Genomic DNA, 15,272 nt, shown 5'->3' on the forward strand with positions numbered 1-15,272 from the left:
TAATAAAATCCTGCAGATAATGGAATCAACTTTTTTTTAATTGTTGCATGCTATAATTTATAATACAATATCATAATCATCATTATTATTAGTATTAGTTACTAATAGAGCGATCAGTGGGAAACATAGGGTAAACGGTACTTGCTAGATTATTGAGCAACATGGACAAACAACTATGATTTCTAGCACTTGTAATTTCGATCACCGCCTCATTTTTGCTAAGGAATAGAAATCTAAGGAAGACTACGTGAAACTATCATGTTTGTTGGGATGTGATATATACATTTCTAATTGATTCAAATGAGACCTTTTTGTTTTATCTTTGTCCTTTATTATTAATACATTTGAAAAATATTAACCATATTATCAATATAACTATTCTAATTTTATTTGATGCATTATTTTTCTCTCCTAAAATTTTTTCTTCGCGTTTTGTTCGTTACATATGTTCACAGAATAACAAAAATAATATATTACAATGATAGTTGGAATAGTTAAATAATGATGGAAACGTTTAAATTCCCGTGAATAAACTATATTTGGAGACCGCGCAAGACGGGATCCTCGTAAACTTTCGTGAGATAAATACGACTAAACATTTTTCCCTGACTATTTTCTTCGTTTGTTCGCATGTGTTTGAACAGAATGCTTTTAGAGTACAAAAAAATAGACATGTGCTTTTGAATCTGGGAGGAAACTCAGTTGTCTTGGAGTTGGCTCGGTAGATTGATTAACGGTCTTACCAATATTAGGATGCAAAATTGAAATAAAAATAATGTAAAATATTTCAACTAAAACTTGTTTTGCTTTTGTTAGAAGGGGTTTGGATTTCTACAACACACATAGAGTTTTCAAAGACAACAAGAGATGAATATATTTCAAAGTGATAGATTTACTTTTTACTTTCTTGTTTTGTGTGTTTCATCTTTTTCAGTAGATCAATAAGCCAATATATTGGTTATTTCAGCCTAAGATATTCTACTATTGCTGGCAATAACGCAACGTCTCAACGCATTTGTGTTAAGTTACGATTCTTGCGCAAAGTGTACTCTAAACTTTTGACACATTGTTTCAGCTTGTGTGCGATACGGTTGTTGGGCTAAGTACCAGGCCAGGCGACTTAAAATTATTATTATCCACAGTTTGAATTAAAGTCACACAGCTTTTTCAAGTTGTTTTAAAAATAAAAATCATGGTTCGAGTAACCAAAAACCGAACTAGCGAAACTCATCCGTACTTTAATGGATGTTAGCTATTATGTGAAGTAAGAGCAAGTCGGGAGTGGGTTGTATCAGCAAATCTCTTCATATCCTGTAGTTGAAGTATGCAAAATCAATAAATGTCTCAGAGACAACAACAGGGACATTGGGGTAAAACGAACTCAAAATCTCTTTGATGTTGACTGCAATTAACCAAAGGCATTAAGCCACCTTCATATAAATCTTGAGTGTAATGCAATTATTAGTAAGGGTATAGACGCGGCCCCAGCCATGATTATTTGAATCTTTTCAGACTACCACGAAACGTAATAATAGTTTGATATTGAAAGGAGTGCACTATTCTCACCATTATGCTCGAGTTGACAAGTGACGAAATACAATACGACGAATACGAAATTCAAAGCGCAGTATTGGTCGCTCAAATCGAATACTGTCAATAATTTGTGTTGTATAATACACAGTTTGAACACTTTTATTGAATCTATGTTAATAAATACAGTTCAAGAGGAAACGAAAAATGATTCTAGCAGATGTATTGAAGATATTTAAATTTGATCTCTCAATATATGCCAGATGCGTTGTTATAAAAATAAGTACATATGCTTTTTGGCAATTTATTGAATATTTGACATTGATTAAGTTTACTAGCTTGTGTCTGTAATTAAGTGATTGATAACATGTTCAAGACACCTTTCATGTATAGCATGAATAATCAATAAGTTTAGAAGATATTGGACACATTCCGCCGTGACGTTACAATGTTTTGACTTTTCTTTGCACAGTATTTATGTTTTAGCTGGGAAAATCGTTGAGAAACCCCCAAATATTATTATATATTTGGAAAGAGCATAAAATTTCCTATTAAAAGTGAACAAATTAATAGCATTTGCTTTGCCCAGATTGTTTTGGAAAGCAAATATGTAGCGTGACGTTACAACGCGCCAGAAATACGTCTTTTGGTTCTTCTGTCAAAAAACATGAAAATTCTGCTCTCTTTCAAATTTTATCTAAAGATTTTCTTCTATGATTTGATAAGAGATGAATACTGAACAACTTGCCGTTTTCAGAATTCCGATAGTTAGTGAAGTTAATTTTTAAACAGCTTTTACTTTTCGTGACGTTACAACGCTCTGCTTTGCACAGAGAGGGTCGTAGCTCCGTTGTAACGTCATGAAAAATCTGTTCATTTAATATTCGTTAATTATCGCTGTTGCTGCCCTCTGCACATAAGGGATAATCCAAAAATGTGTTGTTAATTTGTCTTTCACTATTTCGCCTACGTAATTGTGGGGTTGTTCACAAATTACGTCGCGCAGTGGGTGGGATGCTAAGAAAGTGAGACATAAGTAATAGCATCGAAACCTTAAGACATAGCATAATAGTTGCTTCAGAAAAGTTTCTTCATTTAAAAAGCACTTTCTAGTGGTGAAAAAATATTCGGACATTAGGGTGTCCTCAAGCAGATACAAAAAATATTTTCTCTATTTTAAGTCAGAAATGATAGCTTTCTGCAAAACATTTGTATAAAAGCTAATTTTAAGAAACTTTGTTGAATACTGAAGATTTATATTTCGTACATGAAAAAAGTTTTAGAGCCAAACTCTTAGGGACACCCTCAAAAATAGTTTTTTTTTCTTCGATCTAGTTCTTTAATAACGCTTCGTATGGCTTGAAAATGTTCTAATAAATTGGTAATCTAATTAAATTGCACATTTTTGTCGAAAATAGTAGGCTCTATCTTTTTCCCTTTAGAAGCTATTACTGGCTTTTTTATTTTTACATGTACTCTTTAATGTACTGTATCTCGGGGAAAAGCAGCTATAAGCAGCTAATCTCACTTGTTTTTGTGAGTCAATTTATGCTGTATTCCACCATGTACAATATAGGACAGAACACTGAGGAATATCTAAAAAAAAAGGTATTATGAAGGCAACCGTAGGTGAACATGTCGAAATGAAAGAAACAAGGGATAGCTCCTAAAGGGAAAAAGATAGAGTTCTAGTATCTTCGACGAAAATGTGCAATTTAATTTGATTAAAAATTTATTAGAACATCTAAAAGGTGTACGAAGCGTTATTAAAGAACTAGATCGAAAACCCTGTTTTTGAGGGTGTCCCTAAGAGTTTGGCTCTATAACTTTTTTCATGCAAGAAATAGAAATTTTCAGCATTCAATGAAGTTTCTTGAAATTAGTTTTTCTTCAAATGTTCTGTAGACAGCTATCATTTCTGACTTAAAATAGAGAAAATATTTTTTGTATCTGCTTGAGGACACCCTAATGTCCGAATATTTTTTCACCACTAGCAAGTGCTTTTTAAATGAAGAAACTTTTCTGAAGCAACTTTTATGCAATGCCTTAAGGTTTTGATGTTATTACTTATGTCTCACTTGTTTTGAATCCGTCCGGCTGACCGCCGTGACGTTACAACGCGAGTTTCAATCAGTTGTAACTTAGGTTCTACTTTACTTATCATCATTCTTTAGGCACCGTTTTAAAGGTATTTTTGAGTACAAAGAGCATACGGATTATTAGATTGTTCGAATTTGTACTTTTCTGCGAAAGCGAAAAAGTACGCCTTTTTCGTGACGTTACAACGCAAGAAAATGGCCCTATTTCATCCACTTGAAATACAAAATAACTGCAAAATTACATCCAAACTATTTTTGGAATGGATTCAGCATATATTCCCTTGTAAGTTGGTCGAAAACAAGTGATATTATGAAAAGTTTTAGCGCACTGTAGCAGCATTTTCAAAAATATCACGAAAAATCATTTTTTTCTTGTAAATTTCATTTATTTTCGATACACGTTTTATATAACTTTCGAAAATGCTAGAATACCAGTTACGGCAGTTTTGAAAGGTTCAAACATTGCCAAATCATGGAAAAATAATCAACAATGCAAAAAGCATGTTTTATAAAATGTCTGATTGGTATACCGGCCCGCGGAATGTGTCATTGGCATATTTTGAGCATATGTATGATCATTAGATGAGCTACAAGTCAACCTTTCCGAACCGTCGTGTTTTGAAGTGAAGTTTACTCAATTTTTAGGTTATTTTACTGTATCGACCAATTGGAAAATACTAAGGCAACATTGGTATGACCAGTAAAACTTGAATGAATGCAATTTGGTTAAACATTTCGACTGAAGGACTGTAAATTAAGATAGTCAATTCAATCTTTTAATTTACATTGAAATATCCTATTTATGTGGAAATTTGGATGTGTCATAGGAGAGGCTAGGGCTATAAAATATAGGAAAAGACTCAGAAATTAAGGATACTATAAGAGGTCTACCCACGACAGACAAATTTACATTTTGCTCGGTAAGTTACTTCCCATACTATGATAGCAACTGCTATCTTTACGATGCCAGAGATTAATCAGATAAAATAAACAATTAGCCAGTTTCAAAAGTATACTGGTCAATCACATAATTTGATGTTAATCTATTTCTTTTGCAAATTCCACCAAATGAAGTTGTGTCGTAATATGAATAATCATACATAAAATAACTGGAAGTCTTTTTCAAGCACATATTACTATTCTTTGTTATACAAGTCGTTAAGTTTTATGTTGAAATATCACATTTGTGTTTTCTTTACTATTATTGCTAGCATTATTCTGTTTGATAGAGACTTACTCCCATTAGAAGCAGATTCGAGACTAATCTCAATCAACAGATTCGCACTTCTTGACGATCTTAAGCTTACAATATCAATAGAGTATCAGAATAAGAAGGTTATTAGTGTGGATTTCGGTGCCAACGGCGAGCTACTGCGAAAAAGATGCATTATTATGTGACATCAGTTTAAAAGATATATTTTTGAATTTGATATGGTTCGCTTTTCAATAAGCCGTAGGTTTCTGTATCGTCATATGCGGACAAATAAAACACGAAAAAACAAATGTTTGTTCATTGGAAATAATCGCCAGGAAGTTACAAATGAAACAAAAGTTTTTATTTTAGATCGCACAGGTTTTTTCTTTTCTTCAAAGTGTATTGCTACACTTCGATTCATATTTGTCCCAAATATATACATGCCGTAGGACAAATATGCCATTACGAGTAGTATTGCCTGTATCTGTAACATGTGATGTGCATCGCAAACTAAACTGCATGTTTCAAAAAAAATGTCAAAACAACAAAATTCAACGAAAACGATGGTTATCTTTCCGTGCTAGCTTCGCAACAGCTGACCAGCCCGTTTGCTAGCTTCTTCAAGTCTGGTAGTGTTTTCATCGCCCTATAAAAATAAAGAAAAAACGAAAAAACACGAAATAAGTAAACAAAAAAGAAACGACTAAAGTTAAGATTGAAACTAAACTTAACAGAAATTTAAAGCATAATTAAAAACTGTACTGTCATTTTTCCGAGGCTCTTAGTTATGCGTCGTGGTATACATTTTCGTTTGGAAATGCTCGTTATCATTATCACGTATTTTCTCAAGTTATGTGTTGTTCAAATAGGTAGCTTTTACTTTGCAACTGTACTATGACAGAAATGGATAGGCCCATAGAATGAACGGTTTATTATTGTTTCACGTTTTAGTAGTTAGTCACACAATTCTTAAGTTACTTTAGCTAGAGTTGAGAATCAGATAATTTCTGTGAACTAATGATTTTTCAAATTTCTTTTGTTATTGATGTGTTTTTATTCAGAAAGCCGTTTAGATGATATTTATTTAAAAAACTGTTTTAACTGTACGAAAAGATATTGAAGGTTTGCCTACAGAAGCGTAACAGATGTAATCATAAATAACAGGATATTTCTTGCGTTCATGTATTTACCGTACTTATTTACCGTATTGCCTTTACAATAAACTTGCTGAATTTCTGAAAGCGGGATAGTTACACACTAAAGGTCGTTTTTCGTTTTCGGTGGGAAAAAGTATTGAAAACGGAATTGATTGTTATTTACTGTTTGTTATAACCATAATCTTAGGAAGCCTAGAAACTGGGAATTCATGTATGTATTGACCTCTCATAAATCAAACTCATATGATTTGTCTAGAAAGCTGCAAAACTAGGTTGCCTACAGCAAGCTAGGATAATAGTTCAACGGTAAATGCACATCGATTCTATATTGCTTACATTTGACCTTACATTTCCGAGCGAATAAACGTTTATAACGTAAAAAACAGTAACACCAACAAACGGTCGCTTGTGGCACAACGTTGCAAATGCGCACTTTCTATTATTTCCCCTTAACAAATAATTCAACCGATGACCAACATCATCACTCCCACCATATGATGTAATCTGAATAAGTAACCGCTTTTAAACGCTGGTTCTCTGGCCAGATACTTTGGTCCCATTATTTTTGAAAATCTCGATCTATGGGATATCCAATGTTTATGGATAAACATAGCACTATGCTATTGTAACCATCGTTGCTTTTATATGTGACTCATTGTAACAATCAAATGGAACTTACAATGAATAGGAATATTGAAAACTAGACTGAGATAAAAGCAAATTTGCTTATTTTTGAAATACTAACCTTCAATGTTCGCGTATTGGGGAATTTCAATATATTTCTCGTAGTTTTAATTTGTTTTGTATATATATGTATATAATTTAACAAGCGGATTTTTAATCTTTTTTACAAGGTTATTATTTTAATACATACTTTTGTTATGATATTCAGATGGAGATACCATATTTATACAGGCAACAATAATCTTCATATCTGTGATAAATACTCGTGATAAAGCAGTTTAAGAGAGATCACCTATATTGCATTTTAAAAAAGTCGATCATTTTGCCTATTTATAGATAACCTTATCATGAAAAACTAAATAATAAAAGTATTCTTGCAGCTATTTTTCCTGATGCAGCCCACATAATTGGATGGAAATAATTTACTAGAAGTCAATTTATTTTTTTTATTTCATTACTTTTGAATTGCATGAGTTTTGCATAGAAGATAGTAGCGAATATTAAATTGAATTCAATTTAAGTGACTACAATGTACGACGTACATATACTGCAGAATTTTGAATCTTTTGGTTCATATTTACAATAAAAAACATGAACAACAATTTGTTTCTGGGTTTGCAATTTTGATAACATTGGAAAAATTTTGCAAGACACTTATGACAGTTAGCTCGGTAATTGGTTCATAAATACAAATCACCGTCACATTGCGAAGGTTCCGTCTCAGCCAATAGTGAGTCAAGACCTTATAACGCTCAAAAGTAATTAACTTATAAATTGGTTAAAAAAATTGAATGGCTCTTCAACAAGCAATATTTAAAAATCACGCAAGAATGGTTCTTGCGCGGGTGATCCTTCTTAACAATAAATCTTCCGATGCATTCTTTATTTGCCATCAATGGAAGATTGCCTATGCTCTGCAAAACAAGCTAATTAGGATTTATAGCTAATGAACAAATTTTATAGCGAGGCTAACCTTGTTTAGAAGGTTTGATCAATAGTATTGAAAATGATTGACAAAAATATATATATATATTTTTTCATATCTCTTTTTCGATCATATAATATTTAAGTGTTATTTGCTGTGGATTTGAAACTATAAATGATAGAGATTTCACTTTCACTTCTCTGTGTCACACATTCGGAATGCGCTAGCAATCATACATACAATCTTATCCAGAATAACATTAAACTTTCATGCTTCGTTGGGCCTGTTTATTTCAGAAGACTGTGGGCTCTCTCGTTTGCCGCTGCTATCCTGGTTGCGTTGGACTCTCCCTGTAGGATGTGGATGCCGTGCGATAAAGTAAGTGTCAAAAGGTGCGTTAAACAAAAATAAGTATTTATCAATTATACTATTGAATGTGCCCGGCTTCTAAATCAATATCACTTGGATAGTTATAGAATAACAGATTGTTTCTATAGGAATTATATCAGTATCATCGATTTTCCTGAAATAACAATCTCGCGCAAAATGAAATCAGAGTTTAATAATACCATGATCAGATTATTCATTGAAGATTTAGGTAAAGAGTTCTTTATTGTTAAAAATAAATTATATAAAATTAATTCAGGTAATACAATGTCTCATACTTAATTGTTTGTTTATCTGTTGTACACATAAAGTTTATACTAGAATAAGAAGAAAACGCTGAAGCATCAAATCAAACATCAACGAAATTCTGCCACTAATTACATATGTATAGTAAGTTGTATAACCAAAAATGTACAAATTATAGATAACCTTCTTATTTGAGCAACGAATGTGCTTTCTCGTTTGCCACCTTTATCCTGTCCTCGTTGGATGCGCCCTGGATTGTTGAGAAAAGTATAATAACCATCACCACATGCAGAGTTAGAAGCAAGTAATAATTGATTTATTGAAATTATTGGATTCTACTATTAACTATCAACAGGAAGGTAACTATCATAAATGTGTCTAATAAATGAGTAGTCTGAAGAAAACAAATTTTTGAATTAAAATTAATCTACATGTTCTACACTAATTGAGTGAACTAGAAAATATTTGTGTATAGTGTGCGTGTGCGTGTGTGTGTGTGGGTGCATGTGTATGTGTGGGTGCGTGTGTGTGCAATGTTTGTGTATGTGTACAATGTTTGTGTATATGTGCAATGTTTGCGCATGTGTGCAATGTTTGTGTCTGTGACGTTTGATGTGTGTGTGTAATGTTTGCATGTCTATCTATTTGTATGCAATGTGTCTGTGATTTGTATGCGGTGTGTGTATGTTCATTTGCGTTTATTCGCGTATATGTGTTCGTGTGTTGGCATGCGTACACATTTGCATGTGTGCATGCGTGAATGTGTCAGAGTGGTGTGCGTGTAATGCGACCGAGCGTGTGTGAACTTGCTACAGAATTCGAACAATTTTTCTGATACGAGCAATGTACAACCAGAGTATTAATTATCCCTTTTATCAATTTTCGCAGCTCGCAGTTTGCCATAAATCTATGTGGAACATTTTTCGACATAGAAGTAGCTGCCGCTGGAAGCATATTTGTCCCATGTTACAAAACACGAAAATGAGAAAATCGCACTCAAAGATGAAAAAGTGATTTTTTTAAATTATTTAGTTTTGATGTTTATTATTTATCCCTCTTTGAGATAATGTTGAACAACTTCGCTAAATTCTGAATACAACTTGAAAACATTTTATGTGAAAAGGTAAATGCAGCGAGACAAATATGCGTCTTTTTTTCAGTGGGACAAATTGTCTTCAAATTTTTTCGAGGTTTTCTAATATAAACACCATGTTTTCGATTCATATTATAAAAATACATATATAATTATAACGTTTGACAACAAAATGTCGAAAATGACAAAATGTAACATGGGACAGTTATACTTCCACTGGCAGTAGGTACATGTAATAATAATTGATGAAGACTATTTAGTTAAGGAAATATTTGCAAAGTCCGAAAGACGCAACTAAATTTGTAGTAAATATTGACAACCTTAATCTTGAAAAATCATGAATAATAATTACATTGGTTGATGTCAAGGTGAAATTAGTCGTCATCGATTCTGCAAATTTCAAGTTTTTTTTTCTTTGAAACAAAAGTTCTGCTCATGAAAATATTTTCGCTGTTTTCAGATTGGTTAGAAGAATGCAGTGAATACGTTTTTGAATACAGAATCCCTGAAGTTTTTGGAACGTCTTAGTAGAATACGAAACCTAAGGTAGTGTCGTATTAGTAGAATACGACACTGAGGAAACCTGCAAGTCGTAGGCGAAATACGTATCTGTCAAGAATAAAATGTAGAATTAAATTGGATAAGTTTTCTTTTTATTTAATTTCCAGGACAGAATCCCTGTTTTGTGCCCAAAAACTGCTTCCAAAATTGGACTTTCCGACGAAAAGGTAATGACTGCTAGTTTCCCGTAGCATCATAGCATTACTTCAGCTTCAGCTATCGCGATTATTGAAAACGCTGATGAAAAATGTATTAACACTGTTCTCGTTTGTTTACGAACCTAGAGTCAGCAGTTATTAACCCCAAATTGTTAATCTTCAATGGTTCGATAACACACGCGTTTTGTCTCTTGGGTACATTCTCCACTGCGACCGGTTATTTGATTGATATATTTTAGCAGGCCCCTATTTACTGTAAACCACGTCACGGTGTCCTATCACTATTAGCATGAGTGGTTTCCACTTGATGATTAAGGGCTTTGTCCCAATAAGGTTTTATATAACGAATACAGTTTATTGTCTTATTGGGAGAACTCGTCCATACTACTGAGGGTTGTATTCAACCCTTACCAAGGAAATAACTCGTTCTATTATAGAGTGGTTCTGGTCCAATCGAAGATTTTATCGATCCATTTTCCACTGACTAGCATTTTCATCACCTTTAATTCCACAGTGCCCAGGTACAAAAACAAAAAAGATTTAATGTTCATGTTATTTCAGCCACCTGCTGTAGGAATTAAATGCATTTCCAAACCAGTTTAGATGAACACGAAACTGACTTCAGTGCTTTTAAAGCAGCATAGCTGTCAGAAAATATACATAAATTTGTATGTCTGACAACAACAGATCTCTAATAATGATCGCAGTGGTTCAGTCTCCTGTAAATTCGCAGCAGACAAACTGCAACATCATTCAATGGTTGAAATACAGTCGGCCATTGGTCCATGGATATTGATAGGATCCGGTACCAACTCTGTTGTTTAATTTAGAGTCGTCACTGTAGAAGATAATCGATCCTGGTTGAATATTATGTCTATGATTTCTGCTCCGTGCAACTTGTTTCAGTCACATGGAACAGTCGTGCAACGTTCAAAGTTATATTAACTATCCTTCCAGCCATCCTAAATTTAATTAATCAATTTGAATTAATTTGAAAAACTGAGAGATCGCAGTAAACCGCGACCACGAATGGTCGTAATTTTTATCGTGTCAAAATTTTTCGAATCTGACAATTTTTAAATTACCTGTATTATGGAAAAGTTTTGCAAAATAATAAATGTCGATGTTCTTGTGTTTTGTGATTGATTATTAGCTATTACATGCCGAAAGCAGACCTGGAGCTACTTTTTCAGACACTGCTCTTGCTTCAAATTGTAGTGCTAGGGTAGATGTTCCAGTAATGGTGGGATTATGTCGGAGGATAGTACTTAAAGACTATTTGAATGCGGGTAATTCCATCTCAAACGTACACAAAAATCGGAAAAATTGGATCCAACCATCAGCGATTTCAACCAAAGTTGGCATAATTGTTCATTCCGACCCCACAACCAATTTCCCAAAGTTTTACGCCAATTGATCAATCCCTCTAGCAGTTGCGTTACTTCTTTTTTTTACAGATTTTCAAAAAGAGGCATTTTTCGGGTTTAAAAATCTCTGAAACAGTTTAATGTAGAGACATGCCAATATACCTTTTCTGTGGGTTTTTGGCCGCGCAATCGAATGATGTTATCAGTCTTTATCTAATTTTCAACATCATACTTTTTTTTGCAATTTAAAACGAAAAATGCGAATATCTCAAAACACCCCCAATTTTATTTTCAAATAAATATGCTTAAAATGTTAGCCAGAGAATTCTACATAAGAATTACTTAACTAGAAAAAACAATATTGGTAGTTTGGGTGATATAACATTTTGAATATTTGGGGCAGGCGTAATTCTATTTGAATGGTCGAATCCAAACCTTGTGTACGTTTGAGATGGAATGACCCATGCTCAATTTATCATTTTTCAATTGAACTAGATGATAATATGGTGCGCTATAATGTTGGCTTTAAAATCATACCAAAATTATACCATTCTTTTCGTTAATACATCTAAAATATTGTTTTTCCTGACACTAGTCTGTGCTCCTACAATAGTGGTAATATTCCTCTAATAATGAAAAATGTTCCTACAATAGTGGAATTTTGCGTATCGCCTTTAAATTACTCGCGGTGACCATAGCAGCAGGTAAAAACAGTGTAGGCTTATTAAAAGTATTTGGTTTGATATGAATATGAGAACGTCATTGGTCTGCCCAAAAGGAATTTGTAATTTTGGTTGTTTGATTTGTATGGGTGCCCTCCCTTCTAGATGGGGGAGGGGTCTCAAACTATGCTAATAACATTCATCAAAACATACGTAATGTGTATGGCAAGTTTCATCCAAATCCGTCGAGCGGTTTGCGAGTCTATACCGGACAAACGAACAGCATTTCATTTTTATATACATAAGAGATTTTTAGTGATTGGGATGTTTGATCTATTTTAAGAGAGCGAAATAAGGCGCTATATCCTTGGCCTATTGCAGCCTGGCTTTTGGTGTTGGTCTAAATACCATAAGTTCATCCCCGAGGGTCCGGAGTATTATTTAACTATTACTAGCTAAATACTCCCAACGAAAAAAGCTCAGTCACTAATAATTAATCAGAAGCGGTTGGTACGAGACGTCCCCGTTTCTTCTTCCCCTGTTGATTCAGAAATGTATGTATGAATAATATACATTTCACAGAATCGTCTTTGCGGTAATGCTTCACAGTTGGCCTGGCCGATTTGACATTTGTGACATACCCTCAAGTCGCTTTTTACGCGAAAGATACGTCCCGCGTAAATCAAAACCGCGTAAATTCCGAAATTCGCGTAAAAAAGCGCGTAAATTCCGAAATTCGTGTAAAAAAACCGCGTGAATTCCAAAATTCGCGTAAAATAAACCAAAATATCGCGTAAAAAAAGCTTTATGGATTTCAACACTACGCGAAAAAATAGACGTTTTGAGCACATCCGCGTAAATTCCGAAGATCGCGTAAATTCCGAAATTCGCGTAAAAAACCGCGTAAATTCCGAAATTTGCGTAAAAAAGCCGCGTAAATTCCGAAATTCACGTAAAAAACCCGATTTAATCCACCTAGTGGTGAAAGGAACCTTTGTTATACGGTCTTATTTGCTATTTGAGATAGAAATCGACACGTCTTCGGAACATAATTCATCTATTGGTTAACGTTGCGTGGTGCGTTGGTTTTCATAAAATTTTTGGAAATTGAATAAGTTTACAAAATTTAAACAAAATAGCAGCACCTATAAATTTTGATAGATCCTTTTTCATGAAATTACTGAGTAAGGGTAAGCTGGTTGTTACTAATTTTAGTAAGTGCAAGTAAAAGCAAGTTATAAGAGGAAATATTATTCTTTAACATATACATTGCGTAGTAAAAGTCTAGTTTATAGGTTTTTGAACTACGCATAAATTTCTGTAACGCCATTATTTTTGATTGACATCAATAAAGTTTTCTTGAATAAATTTCATCAATTTTTATTAACCTTCGATTACTCACGCTGTACAACACGCATTTTGTACAACACGTGTAGGTTTTTGAATGCCATATTGTTATAAAGTTACAAATCTCTGTTTAACTAACGTATATTCTTCAATTACCTTGTTATGAGCAAAATGTCATAATTATTCAATGCATTAATACTTTAAATTGTTGGGCAAATAGATCAGCATAAACTGACATCACAGAAACGAAGCAATCAGCATGTGAGTTGTACCACGATTGGCCCTGGAAGTTTCTCTCGTTTCTTCATATGTAAAAATGGTGTCTGTATGCAGCAACACAATCAGCAAATATAAAATGTTTAAAATGTATCTGTTGGTAGTCGAGTCATTCGGGGTCAAAATTAAGGCATTTTTTTTAATCAAAGTTCTACAGTATCTAAACAAACAAACATAGAGGTATACTATATTCATCAAAGTTGTGTATTTTTACTATTTATACAATTTTGTAATACATGATAAAGGAATACAACAATTACAAAAAGAGCTAAAATAGAAAAAACTGATCTTACAAATTCATATACAATAAATAAGATTTTTCTCTCTTCGCTTAATAGATAGAAGGTTACTGTATTCAACCAAATTTCTTGTAATAATATGTTCTAAAACTTTGCAGAACACATCAATGTGTTATATTGAAACTGAAGAAAAATATTTTTTTTATTTCACTTTTAGGGGGATTAATCAAAATTTAAATTGCACAAGACGATAGAACTTTCAATTTTAAGAAATTCTTCCGAAGGTTCCATAAACTTAAAACCAAGTTTTCCCAGTCAAAATTCTAATGCGCATGTCTTTTTGGCTTTGGGCCATTGTGCGCGCGAGTAACCGAATTACAAAAGTCGGCGCGAGTGTTGGAGGGTTAATATCTTTTGATCGGCAAAACCGATTCTTCTGAAATTTTGCAGATATATTAGTAGCATTAAAATCTCTAATTTGATGCCAAAATAATTCAAACTAGATAAATCATCTTAGATGAAATCGTTTAAATTATTGTAAATTTTAATGTGTTGTATTCAATTGATCATAACTTTCAAATTAAAAGTCCAATCAAAAAACAAATCAATAGTGATCTATTAGGTTATGTTAGCTGTCAAATGAGACTAATAGCGTCTAAATCGCTTTAGTCATTTCTAAGAAACAGGCGATAATTATTACCTTGTCAAAACAGGTTTTTTAAGCATAACTTTTAAACTGATTGTTTGTTTTCAATAAAATTTATCCGAAAAATTTAGTGTTAACAAGAGCTTTCATTCGATACCAAGATCGTTGAAATCGGTCATTTGGGTCCGGAGAAAATCGTGTCACGTAATTTTTACTTGTTCACTTATAACTTTTAAACGAAATGTCGGACCTCGAAACAATTCAATAGTGATATACTAGGCAATAATATCTTTCAAACAAAAGTAATAGCGAACAAATCGGTTCTGCCATCTCCGAGAAATAGGCGATAGAAAAGTTGCGCCCCGCACATACATACACACATACACACACACACACACACAGACATTGCTCAGTTCGTCGAACCCTGTCGATTGGTATATGTGGCTCGGCCCTCCGGGCCTCGGATCAATTTCGTGTTTTTCGACCAATTCCTAAACCTTTGTTATAGTATAACAAAGGTAAAACAAACCGCGTAAAAAGCGATTTTAGTGTATCTAGGATATTTTACAAATGTCAATACTGACAAGAAAATAATTCGAATTATTTCTTTGCTTAGATATAAGGCTTATACAAAAAAAGTTTATGTCCGGGTCTCAAAATATTGTCGAAGGGAGGGGGGGCAAGAAAAAAATAACATCAA

The 15,272-nt window shown here is 33.3% G+C and overlaps 1 protein-coding gene across 3 annotated transcripts in view; it reads right to left on the minus strand.

Moving 5' to 3' along the window:
• Positions 1-333: 333 nt before the first annotated feature.
• Positions 334-15,272, minus strand: part of LOC128732476 (synaptosomal-associated protein 25) — a 105,415-nt gene continuing 90,476 nt past the window's right edge. Inside the window, exon 8 of one of the 3 annotated variants that reach the window (XM_053825731.1) lies at positions 334-5,470. In XM_053825731.1, the coding sequence (XP_053681706.1) occupies positions 5,405-5,470 (66 nt within the window). In that variant the 3' untranslated portion in view covers positions 334-5,404. Of the gene's footprint in view, positions 5,471-6,875; positions 7,941-8,242; positions 8,474-15,272 lie in introns of those variants that run through there. The other 2 variants (XM_053825733.1, XM_053825732.1) reach the window with 2 other exon arrangements.

Source organism: Sabethes cyaneus, chromosome 1 (assembly GCF_943734655.1).
Source record: "Sabethes cyaneus chromosome 1, idSabCyanKW18_F2, whole genome shotgun sequence".
In the NCBI taxonomy this organism is placed as follows: domain Eukaryota; kingdom Metazoa; phylum Arthropoda; class Insecta; order Diptera; family Culicidae; genus Sabethes; species Sabethes cyaneus.